The 15,976-nt window shown below is 58.3% G+C and overlaps 1 protein-coding gene across 2 annotated transcripts in view; it reads right to left on the bottom strand.

Moving 5' to 3' along the window:
• Window positions 1-4,521: 4,521 nt before the first annotated feature.
• SGSM2 (small G protein signaling modulator 2) overlaps window positions 4,522-15,976 on the bottom strand; it is a 33,476-nt gene continuing 22,021 nt past the window's right edge. For both annotated transcript variants that reach the window (XM_054572983.1, XM_054572984.1), the window contains 12 exons: window positions 12,423-12,576; window positions 11,591-11,655; window positions 11,358-11,503; window positions 10,720-10,848; window positions 10,128-10,310; window positions 8,063-8,431; window positions 7,708-7,832; window positions 7,185-7,267; window positions 6,872-6,981; window positions 5,675-5,771; window positions 4,974-5,141; window positions 4,522-4,765 (listed from right to left, as the gene is read on the bottom strand). In XM_054572983.1, coding sequence (XP_054428958.1) covers window positions 4,677-4,765; window positions 4,974-5,141; window positions 5,675-5,771; window positions 6,872-6,981; window positions 7,185-7,267; window positions 7,708-7,832; window positions 8,063-8,431; window positions 10,128-10,310; window positions 10,720-10,848; window positions 11,358-11,503; window positions 11,591-11,655; window positions 12,423-12,576 — 1,718 coding nt within the window. In that variant the 3' untranslated portion in view covers window positions 4,522-4,676. The remainder of the gene's footprint in view (window positions 4,766-4,973; window positions 5,142-5,674; window positions 5,772-6,871; window positions 6,982-7,184; window positions 7,268-7,707; window positions 7,833-8,062; window positions 8,432-10,127; window positions 10,311-10,719; window positions 10,849-11,357; window positions 11,504-11,590; window positions 11,656-12,422; window positions 12,577-15,976) is intronic.

Here is a 15,976-nt window from a genome sequence, read left to right as displayed (position 1 = left end):
CCAGTCTCCCCTCGGGCCGCACAGATACCTCATCCGCCCGCTGCCCGTGCCCCTCCCCGCCCCCAGTAGTGGGGGCCTGGAATCTAGTGCCGAATGACTCTGTCCAGATTGGTGACGATGGGTGTTGTTGCTGTTGTTTTGTTGTTTGTGAATGCTGTGATGCTGTGCGCCCGAGAGGGCAGCCGCCCCGCCCTTGGGCATCCCCCTCTGAGAGCTGTCAGGACCACGTCTACCCTCGCCTGTGGGACCGCCCGCCCCGCCCCTCCCCCCAGCCCTTCCAGCCTGGGGGCGCGCGCACGCGCACACACACATCTTACCTCTCATGCGTGTTTTACTTTTTGATGTTCTGAGTGGCTCACTGGCTGGGAATCTTTACCTCGGGGAGAGGGGGAGGTTGGTTCCTTGGGGGGCCAAAGAAGGGCAGGGATGCCTGGAGGGAACGGGAGGGGTCACCAGAACCCCCGCTCCCTCCAGGAACAGCTGCTTCTCCCCCCATCCCAGGGCCCCGCCCCCAACCCCAGAGAGGTGGCCCTTGTTTACAGTGAGGACTCGGTCACTGTGTCTCCGTTTCCTGAAATATAAATTGTAGTGACCCCAGACTGTAGAGATTTTTATGTGTTTGGATACATCTGCTGTGTGGGAAAAAAAAAAAAAAACTACAAAAACCCTACTTTTGTACATATTGTATTTTTACTATTGAACTGTATTCTAGTGGCTGTTCATGCTCCAAGACTTTAGGTGTTGAGACATGAATACTATCCATGTAATAAGCACTTGCCTGGAATAAAATATAAAATTGAAATAAACTTGCACTGAAACCTGAAATGGAGCTGCCAGCCTGCAACATCTGGGTCCTTTCGTTGCAAAAGGAGGCAGAGACCTTCAGGGAAAGACCTCCAGCAAGAAGCAGCAGATTCTTCCCCTGTTGACGTCTGGCTGGAGGATGATCCTCAAGCAGCTTCTGTGCCAGTCAACTACAGAAAAGATTAGGGACCTTCGGTTCTGATCCCAGCACTGAATCTTCAGCAGGCTCTGAGAACTACATTTCTGACCTTCCCTATGCTTTTGCAATACTTCCTTAAACCATTTTTACAAACCATCTTGTTTTTTAACACTGAAGTAAGCAAGCCAAGAACTAGCCTCATTCTGGCAGAAAAGGAAACAGGTTTAAGATGGCTGTGTGACTTGTTACAGTCACACAGCCAGCCTGGGACCTTCTGTAGATTGTCAAACCTCTCAGCTCTGTGAGGAATTCTCCCGAGCATGTGCTATCCTGCCCTGGGGCTGTTGTGGGGTTGGGGAATCTTGAACTCAAGAAAGTTCCAATGGGAAGGCAGAGGATCTGTGCACAGAAAGTGAGATACCTGAGAGGGCATGTGTTTGTAGAGTAGAGGTTCAGACAGGTCAGCTGGAGAGTCCATAAAGCTGTCCTTTCAGGGAAAGGAACAAGAAGAGGAAGAGGGTCAAAGGCACAGTCTAAGCTGGGCCTGCAAACCAGGCTCTGGAAAGCCTTTGTCCCTGTAACTACATCTTCTCCCTCTAGTTTAGGGGAACCAGCCGTTTGGCAGGCTCTCAGGAATAAGTGGAGAGGTGAGAGAGCCATTAGCTGGGCCTAGTTATGGACCAGGCAGACTGCCTCATCCTGCCTTTTGTAACTCCCTGGCACCTGCCCCACTCCCAGCCCCAGCTGGGGAACTGTCTGTTTCTCTTCCTGGAGTGAGTGTGGGGATGTCATCCCTCGCGGGGAGAGTAGTGGCCACTAATGTCTTGGGGTTCCATTCTTTGAAGAAAAGCCAGCTTCAAAAGGCCAGACCCAGTGTCCCTCCACATTGCCCCACAATCCTGGCAGCCCCTTTCATTTGTGAGATGCTGGCTCCCTCTGCTGGTAGCGCCAGGGAAGAATGGGCGCCTTCCAATAAGAGAAGGCCATCGGGCCAACCATTAGGCTTAGCATTTCCTGAGTGCCCACTTTGTGTGAGATACTGTACCTGGTACTGGGGACAAAGATGAAGACTGCCCCTGGTAGTGACAACACAGTATCATCTGAGAGCTGTCACTGTACCATCAGGATAGGCAGAAACTCCCCACCCCGCACTTAAAAGGACAGGCACCCCCACCCCCCCAGTTCAGCTGGAGCCGGCAAGAGAGGGGTCAATAGCCAGGGCACTGGGAAACAAAAATCCAAGTAAGATGCCATTCGCCGGCTCTGCTCTGTGGGAGAGGGAGGCTTACTTCCAGAGTTGGAGGGCCCTGGTGCGGTTTAAAGGCCCTCATCACACTTCCTGCTCCTCCTCTCCACATACACATTACCTTCAGCCGCGCCATCATTTTGGGATTTCCTCTGGTCCCAAAAGCCCATGCGGGGCCAGCACTTCTGGGTGAGTGTGAAGGACCCAGGTCACTTCCAGGCTAATTTATCAGGGGTCGTCAGTGAACTTTCAGACAGAGTCACAGCAGAGGAAATTCTGATTGCGACAGGCAGCAACAGGATCAACTTTGGGGTGGAGAGGGGGGCTGTATTCCCTTGTGGGGCTTATAAGCTTCCCTGGCCCCAGAGCTCCGTGTCCGCAGTTTCCTTGCATGGGCGGCTAGGAGTGAGTTGACAACAGGCCTTAAAGCTCAGAGTGTCAGTGCCTTCTAGACCAGACCACATGCTGGTAATGGGAGCCCGCGGCCTGGGACCATGGATGACGGCGCAGTGGTCCTCTTAGGTGGGGGAAGGCAGGCAGGCCCTTTCCACGCCTCAGCAGGTTTGACTCCTCTGGATGACCTCCCCCCATCCAGGACCTCCAGTCTGAAGCAGGTGTCTCAAAGGCAGCGCTCAGTGGGCAGGGGCCAAGGCCTGAGCGGCCAGGTGGCTTTGTAGATTCTCGTTTATCACTGCAGCTGTCCAGGAGGGCCACACCAATCCGGAGGCTGCGGAGGCCATTGGTTGGTTTGAGAAGGGACTGCTGGCCCTCAGGGCTCTCTCAGTGCCTGGGGTCTGCTCATCATCCCCGCCCCCGCCCCCCGCCCCCAATCAGCCTGTAGCCGAGGTCCCACTCTCTTGGAAAATTTGGTTCTCTTCGCCATCCTTGCCTTTGTGGGGTTGGCGTTCTTTCCTGCTCCATTGTGGAGATTATAGAATTCCCCAGCACACAGTCACTAGCTGTCCAGTGCCAGCCCACAAGCAGCCCCCAGAGCCTCAAGCATTGCCAAATGCTGTGTTTATTGGTTTGTCACACTGAAGAGTATAGTTTTCGAGCCAAAACACATACAGACTCTGCTCCTCACAAAACCACTGAGTCACTAAGGCAGGCACACAATGGCCACCGAGCTTGGTGGAGGCCAAGGACTCATGGACAAGGGCGGGCCATGGAGCGGGCTGACCCCAAACAGGCCGTGCAGTGCCCGGGGTAGGGGCAGGCTGGGAGGCTGTGCCGGATGCAGAAGGCTGGCTTCTGGGCCCTTTTTCATGTCTGCAGACCTTAGTAATTGCCGGGCAGGCCCCAGCCCCTGCGGCAGAGGGGCCTCCCGGTCCTGGGGCAAGGCCAGCTGGGCTGCATGTTGGAGGGCGGGGAGGGGACGACAGCGCGAGTAGCCAGACTGCCCCCCACCCCGCCCAATGAGTGAGGGTCTTCCAAGGGGGTTCTGGGTCCTTATGCCTCTCGACACCCTGAGAAGCCTGGGGAAGGCAGAGCTAGCCTTGCCTCTCACCCGTGACAAGCAAGGGAGACCCAGGCACCTCCTCCCCTCCAGCCTCAGGGGCTCAGCAGATGCCCGGGACGATGGGCTGACTCCAAGTTTTGGGGCCCTTTGAAAGGAGGCTGCGACACGATCACCTCCCTAAAGAATCACGCTGGGGTTCCCCTCTAGAGGGAGTGCCCCCATCACATTCCAGACCCTTCCACTGGCAAAGTGTCATTCATACAGTTTTCTGGGATGCATCTAACGCATAAAGCAAGACAACGTGGCAAGAGAAGGGTCGTACAGATACACGTGGTGCACTGTATGAGCTGGGAGAGTGCATGGGGTCTCCTCAGGTGGCCAAAGCCAGTGGCAGTGCTGCTGAGGTGGGCTGCTCCCACCCAGGCCCAGCGTCTGACTACCCCCGTCTCAGAGGAGGGCCTGAAGGCAGCCCAGGAAACATGCCCCAACTGGCAGCCACTCTGGCTGCTCCAGCTGGGGTGGGTGCACACGCGCGCACCGGGCCTGCAAAGGGACTCTCAGGAGAAATACAGCAGAGGCCCCTTGCTTCACGGGACCCTCACCGGAAGGGGCCCAGGCAACTGCAGCCCTGATCACTCTCTAGGGCCCCAGGCTGACCCAGGAGAGGACATGGGGAGCAGTCCAGGCTGAGGCTGCTAGTGGCAGTGGGGCTACCTCCACGTGTTTGAGAGGGAGCAGAGTAGGTGTTCCCCAAGTCAGCTGCTCCCTGAGGCCGCCCCTTCCCACCCAGACCCAGGCCCTGGCCTGAGGGCCCCTGGCCCCTGCCTTGCTCTGCGGGGCCATAACTGCCCGGAGTCAGGTCCCAGGCTCACAAGCACTTTGTTAGGAACACAGGCGGGCAGGCAGGCTTGGCTGAGAGCTGGGGCGGTCTCTGCTGTGACGCCCCTGCACCTCTCCCTGCGGGGCCCGGGGCACCCGGAGGACCCGGGGCCCAGACTCCGACCGGCTGCTGCCTTGGGTTGCAGCCCTCACTTGTTCTCTATGAGCATCTGCACCTTGTGGACGAGGTCCCGGGCAATCTGCAGGATCTCCTGGGCATTGTGATGCTCAGCTCGTTCTGTAGGGAACATGGGTAACGGTGGCAATGCCGGAGCGAAGGCGGTAGTCTGGGAGGAGCCCACCCACTCCATTCCCACCGGCTGGACTCCTGGCATCTGCTCAAGGGGAAGCTGGTATTTCTGAGCCCCTCCAACCCTGCCCAGGCCAGGAGTGGAGGCTCCTAAGCCCCTGCTGGGGGCAGCCAGGCTGGCTGGACAAACTCCTACCATTGAAGAACTTGATGATGTCAGTGAAGTCCATGTTGTTGTCCCGGATAATCTCGCGGTAGGCCTCCACCAGGGCCAGGGCAATGAACAGGACGAAGTGCTCCGATGAGATGTGCTGGGCCGCCCAGATCACCTCCCACACAGCAAACACATCTTCATAGAGCAGCTCTGGGGACAGCAAGGGGCTAAGGCTGAGCTGGCTGCCCGCGGGCCTCCGATGGAGCACGTGTGGAGACGGAGCTCCAGCAGCCAAAGTCCTGGGGTGCTCTCCGTTACACAGCGCTCTGTCCAAGGGCACAGGGTTCCGTGACTCAGGCCAAGACCCTGTCCTTCGTGGTGATTCCCGCACCCTGAGGTCCTGCAGACTCCACGCCACCCTCTCTTCAGCTAGAGCAGCTCTAGTTCTCCAAACCCTGGTCCTCAGGGTGGATTTGGTTTGGAAACCGTTCCCAAAAGCATTGCTTGAGGGCGATTTTCCACTCTGTCTCCATTTTGGATTCATCTAAGGAGCTTTTAGAGTCTTGATGCCCAGGTAGCCAGCCACACTAGTATGAGGCCGGGTGGAACCCAGGGCACTGGTGTTTCTAGAAAGTTCCCCAAGTGGTTCCAAAGTTCAGTTAGGGTCCAGAACCACTGACTCTGGGGAAAAAGGATCTCCTACTGCCCCTGTCCCCAGGCCCACCATCCAATTTCCCTCTTACCTCTCTTAAAATCCAGGAGGAACCAGCGGTAACAGAAGTAGAAGTGGGTGTAGTCTCCATTCTGATGCATCAGTTCAAACAGCTCTGAGTCCAGGATCTTGTGTGAGTGGAGAAAGGGAGGACTGACCCGACGTTGCCTGTCCCTGCCGCCCCCACCCCCCGCCAGGCCCCTTCCGCAGTGGTGCCCGCCTGGTAGTTGCGCGTGAGCCTGCTCCTGTCCCCTGGAGGTTGCACCCTGCGGCCCCGCCTGCCGCCCTGGGTTGCACTCTTGTTGGAGGTACGCCACTCTCTGAGTGTTTGATTGCATCATTAACCGTACTGTTCACCAGAACTTTCATGAGCACAAGCATCACATACTGACATTCCACCTCAATTTATAACATTGAAAGCAATGTTTTTCAGAAATAAACTCACAGATACAGAGAACGAACTCATGGTTGCCAGAGAGGAGGGAGCTTGGGGGACTGGGTGAAAAAGGGGAAGGGACTGAGAAGTACAGGTTGGCAGTTACACGACAGTCACGGGAAGTAAAGTACGGCAGAGGGAATAGAGTCAGGGATACTGCAGTAACTATGTATGGTGCTGGGTGGGCACTAGACTTACGGGGGGATCACCTCACCTCCTAAGTTAGGAATGTTAACCGCTGTGCTGTACACCTGAAACTAATGTAACATTGAATTTCAGGGGGATCCAAGATGGCAGCAAAGTAGGTGAAAGCTACACTCACCTCCTCCCAGATACAAACTGGAATTACAACTAAGCTATAGGACAATCAACCCGAATAACCAACTGAAGACTAACTGAACAGAGGTCTTCTTACTAAGGATTTACAGAAACAGCCACATTGAGACTGGTAGGAAGTAGGGGAGGTGGGAAGGGCTGGCCTTGCTTCTACACGTGCCGGTTGAGAATCTAGAAGGATAGAGTTCAGCTGCAAAGGTTCCCCCTTGAGAAGGGTGGGGTCTCAACCACACAGCGGGCTCCTCCCATCCCCGGGCCCCAGAGCCAGGAATAGGAGCCCACATTAACATCTGGTTGTGAATGTCAACTGTAATTAGAAGAAAGAATGTTTCTGAAATGAAAGAAAGTAAGCTTATACATAAAGGAGAATTTTGGAACACCCCCTGGCCTCCCTGTGGAAGATGGAGAAGTGTAGTAGTGCCTGGTCACGTGCCCACGGGCGGCAACAGGCCTTACCTGGATGAGGGAGCGCATGTTAGCAAAGTGGGTGTCCATGGCACCCCCGTTGGGGAAGTTCTGGCTCATCCTCTTCATAAGGTGGCTGAAACAGCTGTAGGCCAGCTGATCTGAGGGGACACGGCAGTGAGGCCACAGGACAGGAGGCCCCAGCCCCTCATGGCACAGGGGTGTCCTGTGGCCCAGAGGACAGGGCTGGCTAATATGCCCACCTGCCTAGACCCAGCAGTCCCCTTTTCTTCTCCAGCTTTTGTGAGCCCAACCCCGACGCCGTTTTGGGAGCGGTCCCCCTTCCCCGAGCCCCAGTTCTTACCATTATCCAGGATGACCAGCAGAGGTGCCAGCAGATCACACATGCCCTGCACATAGCCCATGTCCAGGTGTTCCCACACGTAGCTGAAATGCCAGGGACAGGGTCACTGTGGGCGTGTGCCATCATCCTCTCCTCCCCTCGGGGGTACTTGAGAGCCGGCCCCTAGAGCAGCCCACTACCCAGAAGTCAGCCTTCCCGCGACCCTGCGGCACCGGGAGCACAATGGTGAAGAACCCGTTGCCCCTGTCCGCAAGGCACGCGGGGGTTCGGGGAAAGAGGCAGTGCGGGCGGGGTGGGGCCCGGAGCAGAGGAATCAGAGAAGGCTTCGGGAAGCACGGCCCGGCCCGGCTGGACCTTGAAAGGCCTCCAAGAGTGAGGAGGGGTGGGGTGGGGGGCACGTGTTCCCGGCCAAGGGAGTCCAGCCTGACTCTGGTGCTGGGGAGAGGAGTGGGCGCCTACAGACCTAACCTCTCCCAGAGCGGGGTCCCTGCCTCCCGCCCTGAGCCCTGCCCTACAATGGCACCTGCACATGATGTCTCTGAGCCTCTCGAGGTTGGGGGGTGTGAAGTACCAGTAGTTGCGGTCGCATCGCTGCACATCCTTGTCAATGCGGTGCAGATTTAAGGCCACAGTGTCCAGGAGTTCTATCTGAAAGAGTGGGGGGCCCTCTGGGGTGAGCTGGGGATGAGAGGCGATGCCCACAAAGAATGCCAAGGGACTGAGAGAACAGAGTCCTCTGGGGATGCTGAAAGACGGGCTCGGGGCCCTCCAAGACAGTCAGAGCACCCCTCCTTCCACCCGCCAGCCTGTACCCAAGCCGTGGGCCGGCAGGACAGCTCTGGGCCGGCTGAGAGCAGCGCCGCGGAACCGCCACATACAGTGTAGGCAGAGGTGCACACGGCCGCGAGCTCCTCCCCTGCCTCCGAGGCCGCCTCCTGGCTGGGATCTTGGGGCTCGGAGAAAGTGTGGACTGAGGGTACCGGCCCATCGGAGCCTTCCTCCCCACCGCAGTCCTCCTCGAAGCCCGCACTCGGCCCCTCATCTATGCTCGACTGGATGCCCGAGGCCACGGAGTAATTGCGGGAGGAAGGCAGTCCTGAGTCTGGAGAATCGAACTCCACTGACTGCTGCTGCTCCACCACCACGGCGCCCGGGGACCCCGCTCCCGGGCCCTCCTCAGGCTCTGGTCTGCAGTCTTCAGTGCCTGGGGGCTTCGGGGGCTCCGGCTCATCCACAGAGAAAAACACCTGGGGGCGGAGAACAGACGGTGGGGCTCACACCTGCACTCCAGCACCTTCCCTCAGCTCAGTGTCTCCTTCCTGGGGTCACAATGGATGAGAGGCGCAGAGTTCTCTTCGCATCTCCTGCTCCCACCCCAAGGCCTCCAGCACTGCCTCCCCTGGGTGCCAAGCCTCCCTTTCTGACCCAGCTGACCAGGCGGAGGGGAATCAGGTTCCAGGCAAACAGGATGTCTGCCCTGTCCAGTCCCCTCCTCTGGCTTCTTCCTAGGACATGAAAAGTGAGACACTCCAGGCTTCCTGTAGCTGCTGTGGGGAGGAGGGGGAACCCGAGGCCTGGATGCTCAGTGGCACCCATGGCCAGTGTGAGCTGGGTCACTCAGCAAACGGCTGAGGTGGCGAGGCCGCCTGCCAGGAGGGCTTCCCCCTCGCGACTCGGCGTGGCTATGCGGCAGCCTGGGGGCGGGAGGCTGGACGAGTGACAAGTTCTTCCTTCCTTTCAGTGCTGACTGTTCGGAACAAGGCAGGAGACTTGTAGGGACTGCCTCGTCAGTTATATTAGCCTCAGACAAGCTGAGGCGAGGTAAGAAGTGAAAGGAAACATATGTTGCTGATTGGAAACAGACCATCACCATGGACAAGTCACAGGGAAAAGAAGAGAGACATACGCAGACTGGTTTTTAATTTTTTTTTTTCTATTTGGACTATGTAGGGAAAGGGATGCTAAAAGGAGTTTTCACGTTGGGCAAGAAGCGTGGTCTCAGGTAAGGCCATGGGGCAGAGGCACCCAGAGCCCCTGCGCAGGGCCGGGAGGGCAATGCTGCCGCGAGCCAAGTGGCTGGGGCTCTGGTACAGGCTGAGGATTTCATAAAAGCCAAAGCCAGAGGGAAGGCATATGCTTGCCAGCGGGGTTAGGAACAAAGCACACGGAAAGGAGAGTGCGCCTCGGTAGTTTTGCTCCGGCTTGAGTTTTCTGTTAATGTTAGTAAGGATTCAGTGCAGTAGCAAGAATACACATTATCTAAAATGGCAATTTTAAAGAAAAAGCTTTAGTTAGTGAGTGTCCTTAAAATGGAGGCCTCCCATCGCTTCCGGTTGTGCCCAGCAGCCACAGTTTGGGACGTGTCCACCTAATGGCAGGCGCGATGTCACAAGGCCCAGGCCGGCTCTGAGCTGGCTCTGCAGCCGGTTCTCACGGTGAGGACAGACTCCCCAGAGGGGGGGAGCTCTTGCCAGTGGACACCAACAGCGCCACTCTGTGCTGCCCTGGTCTCTAGCAGCTGCTCTCAGTGCGGCCGGTGCTGTCAAAGGAGAGCAGAGCTGAGAGGGGCACTGAGGCCCAGAGATGGGAAGACAAGTCCCACAGCTTGCCCGCGGACAGCCTGGGACTAGAACCCAGGGCTGCCTGTTCTTAGGCTTGAGGCCTTCCCTAACCCCCATAAATCCATCTTTCCCTGCTAGTCCATTAAAACAGAACACAATGCACTATCTCACTTTGTTCTTGCAACGCCCAGAGAAGTGGGGGGCAGGGGACAGTCATCCTATCTTTCAGTGAAAGAAAATGAGACACAGACACATGAAGCCACTCTCCCAGGGCTCCAACACCAGTGAGTACTAGAGGGCAGGCTGGTGCTCAGGACTCCTGCAGGCAAAACGCTGGCGGTTCGCGCCCCACCCCGCCACCCCTAGGTCCCGTCTGGCTCACGTCATTGCTAATGGTGGAATCTCGGTGGATGAGGCGCTGCACGTGGCTGTCGATGCTGCTGCCTGAGGAGAACTTGGTGAGTGTGGCTGGGTGAGCCTCCCGCTCCCGCTGCCTCACCACCACCTCGCAGGCCTTCCACTCCGCCAGTACTCGCTGGTACCTTGCTGCCACCACTGCGTCCACCTGTACTAGGACCACACCATGGCCATGGGGGAGGGGTGCCCCAGGCCCTCCTTTGCAGGGGCTGGGACAGCTAAAGGCTAGGCTTGGGGCCCTGGCCGGATAGCTCGGTTGGTTGGAGTGTCACCCCAATATGCCATGGTTGGGGGTTCCATCCCCGGTGAGGGCACAATAGAAGAATCAACCAATGAATGCATCAGTCATTGGAACAACATATCGATGTTGTGCATTCTCTCTCTCTCTCAGAAAAACAAACAAAAAACTAGGCTTGGGCCTAGCTGCAAGGACATCTTTCTCTGCTAACATCTTCCTCTGCCATGTTTGCAGAGGCTGAGCCTTCTGAGGCCTCTTTCCTTGGGTCCCTTGGCCCGACTCCCCATCTCCCCATCTGCAGGGGAACGGCCCCCCTTACCTGCTCCATCTCCTTCTTGCTCATGCCAAACTTGTAGTGGCCAAGCAGAAAGGGCCAGACGTCCTTGCGGATCTCGTGCTCCACACCTCCGTAGTAAACTTGCCGCAGCAGCTCCAGCTCCTTGTAGTTCTAAGGGACCCAGGGAGTAAAGACTGTGCAGTCCCCGCAGTCCCTGCGGCCCCCGGGGTGAACCTGTCCCATGGAGAGCTGGGGCTGGGAACGGCGATTCGGTCACTCTGCTGAAGCCCAAGGAAACCCTGCTCTGGGCAGTCACATCCTCCCCGCCCACATTACAGCTGGATGAGACCTACTTCAACCCCCCACCCCTCGCAGAGTGGAAATGAAGCCAGGAGGACGCAGAGGTCCGCCCCAGGTTGTGGGGTCGCGTGGAAGCAGAATGAACTCCACGTCCACTGCTCTTCCCGTGGAAACCCGCAGCCCCAGCTGAGAGTCTCCCATGATCCAGGCCACTCTGAGGCCATCAGTCCTGGCATGTCAACCCGGACCACGACCACATTTTACCTGAACGCCCAGCTGGCCCGAGAAAGCTGCCCCCAGAGCAGACTGCTGTGCATTCACCACTGCCCGCCCCAGCCCCCCGTCCCGGCCCCTGGCCCTGACCCCCCCACAGTGTGTACCTTCTCGTCCTTCTGATACTTGCTCCACACATCCTTGGTGAGGCCCCCCGAGGCCCCCGGGGGCCGGGAAGGCGAGATGACGCTGTGATGCACCAGCGCTGACAGGTGGGTCCGCACGGTGGACAGGTGGCGGCAGTAGGCCAGCCCTGGGGGGAAGGGGGAGCCAGGAGGCCGTGACCATGGCGCCTCCCGCTGCCCCTGCCTCCCGTGGCCCCTCAGTGCCCCACACTCACAGCCGTAGAAGGCCCGCGACACGATCTGCCTCTTCATGCTCTCACACAGTAGCCTGAGGGGCAACCTGTGGAAGCGGCCTGGCTCAGGGGGCTGTGCCTCCTCCGGCGGGAGGGGTTAAGAAGCAAGGACCTTGGGGGGCAGGTAAGGCGCTCTGGGTGGTGCGGGGAGCAGGCCCGCAGCTCAGTAGCATGCCAGGGGGCTCCCCGTGGCTGCCAGCCACCCGGGTAGAGCTGCTGGAGGTCCAGCCTGGCCACCAACCACCCAGGGACCTTGGGCACCAACCACCTCATGTCACTAAATTTTGGTTTCCTCAAGTGAAAAATGGAGAGAACCACCTCAGGGTCACCAGGAGTAACAGGCCAGGGCAGACAGCTGGCAAAGCATCAGCGCCGGCTCATGGTCCTCACAAAACACCCTTCCCGTGCCGTTCTCAGCGCATGCAGCCAGCCACACGGCTGCCGTGTGTCCTCGGACATACACGCTGATGATGGGATCTGTGACCACACTGGGAAGGGGAGCTCACAAGGACTGAGCACCTACTACGTGCCAGGAACAGCTCTGGGTACTCATGTGGGTTATGTACCTCATTTAGTCCTCGTAAGAACATTAGGAAGCAGGTGGTATGAGCCCCATTTTAGAGATGAGGAAACTGAGGCTCAGAAATGTAGAGGTTCATAGAGACTCAGTAACTTGGCGAAGTCACATGGGAACAGAAATGAAATTCACACCCAGGTCTGACCAACTTGAGGCCACCATGTCAGGCAAGTGACACAGACTGGCACATACAGAAGGATGGGCACCCTCGCGCAGAGGTCCTCCCCGCCCACTCACCGGTCGGGGACACAGCTGCAGTGGCTGGGAGTTGCATATGGCGAGCTGCCAGTGGAGCAGGAGAGACAGGAGGAGCCCTGGCTACACAGGGGTTCTGGGTGCCAGGTCGGAAGGCTGGGCCCAAAGCCCTGCATCTCGATCATGTCACCAGCATCTGAGGACAGGAGGGGGGACAGGTCAGGGTCTGGCAGGCCTTCTGCCCCAGCCACCCTGCAACATGCCCACCTCTGTGCCCAGAGCTGCAGCATGAAGCCACCCACTGGGGGAGAGCCACAAGGGTGGCGCCTGCCAGGGTCCGAGCCCAGAGGTGGCAATGGTGAGAGGGAGGCGCCCGACACGTCCCAGCCTTCACGTGACTTCTCTGCACGTGCGAGAACACTTTGACTGAGTTTGGATGATTGTGTTTGCTCTCTCCATCTTGCTATCAGTGATGGAAAACACTTGCTTTTCTAGAGGAAAGAGAAAGCAAGAGAAGGAACAACAAAAGTCTGAGCTCCCTACAATGCTACCAGCTAGCGTGGCCTTCGATGACTCAGCCTGGTCCTCTTGGACGCACTCGGAGAGGCACGGGAAGACGCCTGGGCCTGGAACACTGCACCCCTCCCTGTGCTGAGAAACTCCATCAATCCAAGCCCCTGAGGACCCCTGAGGGTTCTAGGCCTGGCGGCCAGAGGCTGACGAGGGTCAGGGCTCCGTGCCCAGGCCAGGTGCCCCTGCTGCCCGTTCCCGTGGTCCTTCCTGGATTCCCGCCCTTGCCTAGCCTGGCTGTACTCAGCACGGCGGCCCCTGCAAACACACAAGCGAGCTGACCGCAAGGGCAAATTTCCCAGGGTGGCCAGGCCACCCCTGGGATGAGGGTGGGTGGCTGGGCACACCATTCCACCAACAATCCAGAAGAGTGTCCCCAGGTGCAGCCTCAGAAAACGGCTCCTTGGACACATCTACACCAGAAGTATGATGGGTGGAGCCTCCTGAGCCAGCACAGCTGGTCTGAATCAGAGCTCATGCCCACTCAGAGCTCCTAGGGCCCGAGTCGGGCAGTGCACTGCTCAGGGCGCACCCCGGAAGGTTCAGTGAGCCACAGAGATGAAGCAAAGTGAGGGCAGGAAGTGAAAGGACGAGGAAATGATGCTAGGAGGGAGGGAGAGAACAGAGAAGAGTGAGAACAGCGAAGAGAACAGGGAAAGAGAGAGCTGTGTGTGTGTGTGGTGAGGACACCTTTCAAGCAGTGTTTCTCCCTGTGAATTGCAGCCCGGGCCCGGGCCCTGGCCCTGGCCCTGGCCTGCTGCGTCTGGGCAGACCTAGGTCTGCTTTCAGAGGGAGGCAGGCTTCAGCTCTGGGTGTGGCTTGGTGGGAAGGGCTGAGCTGAGCCCCCTCCAGTCCCTTCAGGGGCTGCCCAGTTTTGGCTGGGAATCTCTTCCAAGACCCACAGTGAAATGTTTGTGGCAATCTGGCCCTTCAGCTCCACCAGGAGGCAAATTAAGGGAACATACTCCGTTGTGGAGGGGCTGCGGCTCTGGGAATGAGGCGTTGCAAGCCATGCCAAAGACTCAGGGGAGAGGGGAGGACAAATGCAGGTGGGGTGGGGCAGGAGCCCAGCTCGTGCCCCGGCAGCAGGCAGGAGAGAGGCCAGTCTGGAGAGGAGCTGAGATGGGAGCGGGCTCAGCCAGGCAGGCAGCAGGCAGCAGGCGGGCAGGCAAGGGGGGCAACAGGGAAACGAGCTCAGGCCCAGAAAGCAGGGCTCAGCCAAGGCAAGTCTCCTGGTTCAATGCTCTTCACCTTAATTCTCCAGGAAGGAGCTGAACCAGCCAGCATGGAACACTGCATGTCTGAATTAACCCAGTGCAGACAGCTGGAGCTCTGGGCTGGGCAAGGGGCAGCAGGCTGGATGGGGGCTCTGCTGGGTCAGCTTTGACTCTGACTCTCTCCTCCGAGCTTGAGGAAAGTTTAAAGCAAAACAATCAGGGTGGTTGAACCCCACAGCCCCTAAGACTCCGAGTGAAAGGTGCGTGGCCTGGAGCAGAATTAGAGTGAACAGCATCTCTGCTCTGTGGGAGGCAGCAGGAGAAGGGGAGAGGGAGGGAGAGGAGAGTCTGGACACCCGCCACTTGATTCACATGCACAAGTCAAGCATGTTGCAGGCCTGAAAAGCAACGGCTAGCAGGACGGACTCAACAGTGTTGTCATTATGGACTGGAGTGGAGGTGGGGGCGCTCACACCATCTCCCCCAACCACCTGCTGATTCTGCTCTCGTGCCCCCTCCCCTTTCCCGAGGTTTGGAGTCCCAGGGGCTGCATGTTAGCACACTGGGTAGGTCTGGCCCCCGAGTTCCCCAAGAGAATTCCGGGACAAGCCCTGAGGCCTCTGCACCCTGTGGGCCTGGAGGTTTCTCTGACCCTGGAGGCCTCAGTATGAAGACTGGTCAGGGAGGGTCTTCCTATCATCCAGTCTTGCAAGACAGGGGCTCGGCAGGAGCCCCCCAGCCTGTAGCCTGACTAACAGAGAGTGGGGGTAAGAAGGGTCAGCCCAGGCCCTCCTAGCTCAGCTTTTCCACATTGCCTAAAGTCAGCTAACCTGTAACAAGCATCAGCCCCAAGCCCAGGCTTGCAAGGAACCAGGTGGTAGGCCGTGTGCAGGTGATAAACATCAAGTGAGGTTCCCCACGTTCCCACCCGGGCTGGCCTGCGTGTCCGACTGGGATGGCTGGACGGAGGGCAGTCACGGCAGCGGGCGTGTGGGGAGTAAGGGGGCGGCTGGCAGGGTTGTGCTGAGGGTGGGCTAGGCGTGTTCCAGGCCACGGATTTGGTCGCCCAGGGAGAGGGAGGCTCAGTACCAGCTTGGTGGCTGGGCTAAGGAACCGGGCTCTTTGGCAGAACTTTGTAAAGCATAAGGGGTGTGTCATATGTCCTTAGACACTCTCTGTAGGGGCAGGGAAAAGGGAAAAACATTAATTCTGTGGCATGGGAATGGGGAAATTCCCCTAAACTCCGAGAGAGCTGGCCCTTCATAACCGCTGTCCCTTGAGCACCCCAGCCTAGGCCTTGCGGTTCCCTGGCTGATCACACTCCAGACAGGGGAGCCCCTCTCCACCAACCTAGCTCTGTGCTCAGGTGGACAGAGTGGCCGTGGGCGCTGGGCTGCGCCATTCACCACGAAGGGCCTCTGCGTCTGTGTGCTCCAAGCTCTGTGAGGGCAGAGTTCCCCTGCCATATCCCTGGCAGGTATTTCTAGATTTCATACTGAAGCACCAGGCAGTGCCTGCTGGGGCACCCAGGCCTGCTGGGTAAACTGAGCCCTGGGTCTCCCTCCGTGGTGGCCCCAACCCCTCACCTGACCCACGGGTGACTCCTGCCTGCATGAGCTGTTCGGCCCCTACCCCTGCCCAGGAGGGGCCTGGCACTTCTGTCCTGTTTCCGTTGAGTCAGGAGTCAGAGGCGCAGGGCCCAGAGGCGGGTCTGCCCCGCCAACAGGAGAGAAACAGACACTGTCTTGGGTTTGCCCGCATGACGCCCAGGAATGAAAAGGGCTCAAACTGCCGTTCAGGATTTCCCAG

This window comes from Pteronotus mesoamericanus, unplaced genomic scaffold (assembly GCF_021234165.1).
Source record: "Pteronotus mesoamericanus isolate MK-2021 breed Mesoamerican mustached bat unplaced genomic scaffold, CSHL_Meso_final contig_246, whole genome shotgun sequence".
NCBI classification, from domain to species: domain Eukaryota; kingdom Metazoa; phylum Chordata; class Mammalia; order Chiroptera; family Mormoopidae; genus Pteronotus; species Pteronotus mesoamericanus.
Note: the sequence above shows the minus strand (reverse complement) of the source record. Positions and strands in the feature narration are given on the sequence as shown.